The sequence below is a fragment of the Paramacrobiotus metropolitanus genome, unplaced genomic scaffold (assembly GCF_019649055.1).
Source record: "Paramacrobiotus metropolitanus isolate TYO unplaced genomic scaffold, Prichtersi_v1.0 Parri_scaffold0000416, whole genome shotgun sequence".
Taxonomy (NCBI): Eukaryota; Metazoa; Tardigrada; class Eutardigrada; order Parachela; family Macrobiotidae; genus Paramacrobiotus; species Paramacrobiotus metropolitanus.
This window is the reverse complement of record NW_026570636.1, coordinates 18,544-24,880: the sequence shown is the minus strand read 5'-3', so window position 1 is coordinate 24,880 and position 6,337 is coordinate 18,544. Positions and strand designations below refer to the sequence as shown.

Genomic DNA, 6,337 nt, shown 5'->3' with positions numbered 1-6,337 from the left:
CTGTAAAATTGTAGCTATTTGAAGCCATTCCACGGTTCTGTAACTGTAGCACGGCTGAAAATCGACAAACTGAAACTTGCTTTTGAACAGGAAAAAGGCGTTTAAACGAAAAGCATTCAAAATGTGCACTGGATACGTGTCACGGTTGGACACTGAACAGAAGCCTTATCCCAAAAAATAAAACCAAAGGGTGATGTAAAATGCGCAGTAAAGTGCACAACATTGTACACAGATTTTTTAAAAGTCGTAAAGCGATGGTTAAATAAAAAGTAACTGGCTAACTGAAGAAGGAGAAAGGCAACTTGAATAATTGCCACTTACGCGAACTCTTAACGGAGCCGTTTTCTTATCTTCAGGCCACTCTTTTTCCCTTTCCTGCGTTTGCTCTTGAAGCTCTTTCGCGATCATAACTCCCACCATTCTGTTTAAAGGGCGCAGCTTCACACCATCTAGCTGCGGTGTTGGCCATTGAGATCCAAAGGCAGCAGGCGGTGCTTGTTCGACGTGCTTAAGCACGTTTGCGAGTTCGTCGGGATCATTCGGTTCCACGTCGACAGCGTAGCGTTTCTCTTTTGGTCGAAAGAGGAGAACATGGGCGTTCTCCACTAACGTACTGACATGATGCTTATAATCCAGGTAATTCTGTGCGGATTTATTTACGAAACGGAATGGGGCAGTTGGGACAAGATCGCTCAACAGGACATCGAAGGTCCGATAAGCCTGAAAATGCAAACAATGTGGCTGCAAACAAGTAACATACAGTAGGACGGCTATTTCACCTTTGGTTCGAAGTGATAAAATTCTTGCTTGGAACGGTAAAACTGTCCACCATCTTTAGCTTTATCACCGCCTTCAGCTTCATCTGCCGTCTCTTCGTCATCACCTTCTGCGTCATCCCCATCAGCTGAGACAGGCTTACGGGAACTCGCCCTGGCCCTACTTCTCCTTTCCATAGCTGTCGTCCCCCGCTTGACTGTTTCGGACTTCCCCGCAGTCTTTCCCGTTCGGGGCTGCATCTCGCGCTTGTCCGCGGTGTCTGCCTGCTTCTGAAGTGGCATCCTGCTCTTACGAGCGCGGTTCGTCGCCGTAGGTTTCTGTGGCGAAGTCGTCCCCATTGCACCAGCTTAAACGTTGGCCATGCTATCGTCACAGTACCAACAGAAACAGCGTTCCAGTTAAAAAGCTTCCCGTTAATAGTATCAAGCCACTCGTAGCCACAATAAAAATTTAAGTCATCGCACTCACGATGCTAACACTAATACCGTGCAACGGATGGCAGACTGTTGTTCAGCTTGTTCCGTGCAACGGCAGCGAGTGAGTCATAGCTTTGCCTGTACTACTTCACTGCACCGCACTACTGCGCTGCACATTGTGTGCACTGAAATTTTGGCTGTCAACGCTTCGATCAAAGCATTCACTCAAATCATTTTTAGTTCTACATTTTTGTGCAAATCATTGGTGTACCTTAAATCAAACTTGATACGGTCGTGCTTTCTATCTGACGATATGGCTGTACAGGTTATCGATATCTCGTATGCTCTTTCCTTTGGAGATAGCACATGGATCCCGGATACAAATTCGCCAGCTTGGCAGCGGTTCCAGAAAGCGTTGATGCAGGAACCCCGGGCGCCACGGTGCATCGTCCCAGCAGTGCCGGCATTGGTTGGACAGAATCAAGTCTACCGAGTATTTGGACACTGCGACGTACTTCTGGCACTGCGCGCAGGCGTAGACAATCGAATCGCGATCGAGGTATGTGGAATATGGTACTAGTCCGTCATTTGCACAGTCAAACGCGAGACACTACTAATTCGTACTAGTATTCTTAAACGAGCATCATATCAGAACTATTGAAATTGTTTGGTTTTGTGCCTTTTTCAGCTATTGCCCAGTGAGCCGTCCAAAGATGCACAAAGACAGGAAGCCGTGCGCTCCAAGCACCTTACAAACCTGCCAGCGAGTGTTTCCAACGTCTTTGCAAACTTACGCAAATGGAGTGAGGAAAAGGACTTTCCGTCGATCAACCATGCGGCGCTGATGTTCCCCGACCATCGAAACTGCCTTTTTACTGGCCAGCGACCCTCAGCAGCCGCGGAAAGCTGCATGAAAGACAACGAACGTGAGTGGGGACTGACATTTTTGTTACTCCAAAACGCCGATGCAGCTGGTTGTATCTCCGAGTTCTTGTCCCTTCTGGAAAAGATTCACACCACAAGCGGCAGAACAGAACTGCTCCAAAGATACTGCGATGACCTGACCAACTTTAAGAACACCGTAAGCAGTGCTTGAAATTTAAGGCGGCTGTTACGCATTTTGTTTCTGGTTTGCTCTAGTTTGTTTACCATTTTGGTGTGCAGATGCGGCAGAAACAATCCCTCGACAATTCCCGGAATGTTTTGACACAAACAGGGGTGCGATATAACGACACATTTGGGTCTGTCTGTATTTTGCTTGAATTCTGTCTCTATTTGCAGGATTCCGTGCATCCCGAATCCGCACCTCCGTCCGCTGCGGCAGTACCTCAAATTCCCATGTCCGCTGGAAAGGAAAAGGTACGGTGCGGTATGACCGTGTCACGCTATGTGTACTTGCAAAAAGCAATATCGTGTAGTAGTACGAAATTGTGTTATTGGCTGCAGACGTCTGTTAAGTCTGCGAGCACCGACGCTCAGGAAAGTTCCCGTCAAATGTCCGCTTGTGAAAAGGTAAAAAGCCTTGGTAACCGTGTCACGGTCTTAGCCCAGTATCGGTTTGCACCATATTGTTGTGTCATCGTATTGCAGGAATTTAAAGGTTCTAAGCTAGCACGTTCGCGTTCGGATGAATTTGCTGCAACCCAAACCAACGTAATGGTATTTTGGTATATGACCGTGGCACGGGTTTTAGAATGCCAGTTGGTAGAATGCGGTAGTTGTAAGTGTAGATTTTATTCCCGCAGGTAGCCAATATCGTGTTTCTGTCTGCGATGCAGATGTCCGAGGATTCGAAACTGACGTCTTCGCGTTCTGACGAAGTTGCTGCAACCCAAACTGAAGTAATGGTATTGTGATACATGACCGTGTCACGGTCTTAATTTATTTGATGTAGTGTTGTTATTGTTGTTCTGTATTGCAGAAAGCCAAGAGGTCTCGGCCGGCGTCTCGGCATTCTGATTATATTGATGCTATTCCTCCTATTTCCGCGAGCAAGTCTAAGGTACAGGTTCTGTGACATATTTGGAAAACTTTAGTTAAATCGCTGATGTACAGAAACGAGCATTGTTGGATGCTCTTGGCGATTCGGATACCAAGGAATCGGATTTTGCCGAGTCAGACGATGAGACAACATCCGGTAGTTCAGAAGAAAGAATGACTTCGCCCCGTACAAAGATGGAGGTACCGGCTTTACCAAAGCCGATATCACTGGAAAATTTGGCCGAACAAGTTCGAGTGAAATTAAGCTCTGCTACAAAGGTAAAATACCTCGTTTCAACCGTGTCACGGTCTCAACTCATTGAATGTTTCCTAAATCTTGGTGTGTGTGTGTTTTTGTTTGTAATGCAGGCACACAAGAGTTCTGAGCCGGCTCGTCCTCAATCTAATAAAAGTTCTGCCAGCACGGCCATGGTAAAGATTCTGTGACGCACTTGGATTAGCTTTAAGTTTTATTGTTGAGGTACGAAACGAACAACATTGGCTTTTTGTGACTAGGCGAATCCCGCGGACATTGAGGTTGCCGAATCTGACGAAGATCAAGATTCCAGTAGCGGAAAGAAATGGTGTGTGGCCCGTAAAGGGATACCCGTGACTCCACCGAAGCGCCACCAAAACGCCGAGTAGTCTTGCAATCCTGTATGCACGTGGTGCTGGACGACTTGCATAATTAGAAACATTGGAATAAGTGACAAGCGGAATTTTCTGCAAGCCTATTCATTTGTTGTTGTTGTACCTGTTTAGATCATTGTTCTGTGTAATCAGAATGTAGTACTTCTATGATATAAGATTATGTCTCCGCAGATGCCTTATGTTTTTGAGGTTTTAAGCTTTTTTTGGATTTTGTGTATGAATGATATTTTTCGCTTTACAAAGCCTTGTTATAAAAGTGGAGTTATCTCAGTTGAGCTTATGTTCTAACTTCTTGGCGACATATTTTGTCATTTGAAAAAATTGCAATATGCGTCTCATATGATAATAAAAGGTTTAAATATCATCGCCAAATCCGTTTCCTTCGATAAATCATTTTTTCTTTACGATCACCTTATAATTTCCCAGCGTGCGGAGTGACACATTGGAAGCAGCCATTTAATGCTTGCATGCCACCAAGATAACGAACGTGTAAAGCAAACCCACCGTCAAGTTAGATTACCCTCGTACAACCCTTTACGGCAATTGAAAACGCATTACGATCCACAACAAGAACGATAAACCTCTCGTTTGTGTTACATAATTCGGGAATATAGGCATGGTGTGTACTTTCCATAATTCGAACAACAAGAAAAATGGGGTAATCAAAGCTTTAACAAATTGGCTTTATTGCCAACAGACCATGTTTTTTACAGAGCTATTTTCTATAACATTGATTCGTTTTCCATTTTATTATGTGCTACAATTATATTGCTTAACGCCCGTGAAACGCGAACATTACTTTATTGCATTGAAGATGACTAATATTAATATAATACCATTCGGACCCGGGTTCAGATTATTTGTTAATTTGAAACGGACCGTGACACGGTCAGGCCGACACAGACAATTTTTTGGTTTTCCATGACTCAAGCGAGCCACGGTTACGGTGCCAAATGCTGACACATTATGGTTCTGTGCATCAACCGTTCAAGTAAATATCTTGATACACCGGTAGTTCCGTTGCTGGTATGAATTCGATCTTGTCCGCAGCGATCGGTGTCTCAGATTTGTCTCCTTTATCGCTTTTCTTTTTTGAATGCGTTCTGCAAATGTAACCAAAAACTCATGCGGACGAAAACACAGGATATTAAACCAAATAACGAACACCGCCAGCCAAAATCGTATGTACAACGTACAACATGCAAATATGCAAACTAGGGACTTTACTTGATATGTTTACTGAAATGGTCAGATCTCATAAATCTCTTTCCACAATCCCCACAATTGAACCTTTTTTCTCCTGCAAAATTCGAACACCCAGTTACATTTAGGCTGGATGCAGTCTGGCATGCAAAAGCGCACAAAGTAATCTGATTCTTTTCACCAATCAGACGTCGACTATGGATAGCTCGTCTTATCACCATATTGCATACCTGTGTGAGTTCGAATGTGACGCTGTAACTCGTCGGATCTCGTAAACCTATGGAAACAGAGGAAACACACATTCCCGTCATGCATAGTAATTAAAATAATACTTTCGCATAACTGCCATTAGATGTTTTACCGTCTGCCACAGAACATCCAGGTACATCCAAAAGGCCGTTCACCGGAATGCCATCTTAAATGGGTGCGCAGATGGGAGGTTTTGACATAGATTTTCTTACAATTTGGATAATGGCAAATATGTTGTTTTTTTCTATCCGGCATTCTGCCCCCCAAAAAATTTGGGCAATTTACCACATATTCGAAACGTCAAACGCGGTTTAAGTTCGCACTTACCGAACACCATCATTCCGCTGGCAATTCGGACAATCACAGGGTACTCGTTTTTGCCGCTTTGCAGAGAATCCGCTTTGAAGAGAATCCGACAGCACACCGTTAGCGACGTTGTCCGCTTTCAGTGTGATGATCTGCGGAGTAAAAGCGCTGGTCGTGGTGGAGACTGTCGATTTGGTCGCGTTATTCTGACTACCCGAGGAGGAAGGCGGGCACCCAGTCAGAACATACCAGGGAACGTGGATGGTCTGGTAGGAGACCTGCCCGTTGGGCTGGTTGATGGCGATCTGCACGGGGAAGCCGCTGCCATTCGATTGGGAGGAGGAGACCGTAGTCTGTACGGGCAGGGCCTGGACGATCTGCGGCACCGCGGCCGCTGTCGTTGTCTGTGCCGCAGGAGAGGACGTCGGCGTAATCGACTGCACAATGCCCGGTCCCGCGGCCGGGATGGTCTTGAAAACCCAAGACATGGGGTGATCGTAAAGTGATGCTCAGCACCGATTTGAGAGCACTTGTTCACTGATCCTTCGCTTACTCACTTGCTGTATCCGAAGGCTACGCACTCGGATAAAACTACTTCTACGCACAATTTACATGCGAATCTACTGTATGATGAATATGCGCTTATCCAACAGGTAGACTGCACAAGCGTACGAACGGCGCTTAACTGGCGTTTGGACACAATTCACAGTAGGTATACAAACGGCTATAGCCATCTACGAGTCGGCTATGGCTAT

General features: G+C 45.4%; 1 protein-coding gene across 1 annotated transcript; it reads right to left on the bottom strand.

Annotated features, from left to right (window-relative positions):
* Positions 1-4,803: 4,803 nt before the first annotated feature.
* LOC129602362 (transcription factor Sp5-like) lies at positions 4,804-6,070 on the bottom strand. The gene is made up of 5 exons (XM_055501358.1): positions 5,604-6,070; positions 5,389-5,532; positions 5,258-5,304; positions 5,052-5,124; positions 4,804-4,927 (listed from the first exon to the last, which is right to left on the bottom strand). Exons 1-5 carry the CDS (start codon positions 6,068-6,070, stop codon positions 4,804-4,806), a joined length of 855 nt encoding a protein of 284 aa, XP_055357333.1.
* Positions 6,071-6,337: the final 267 nt, after the last annotated feature.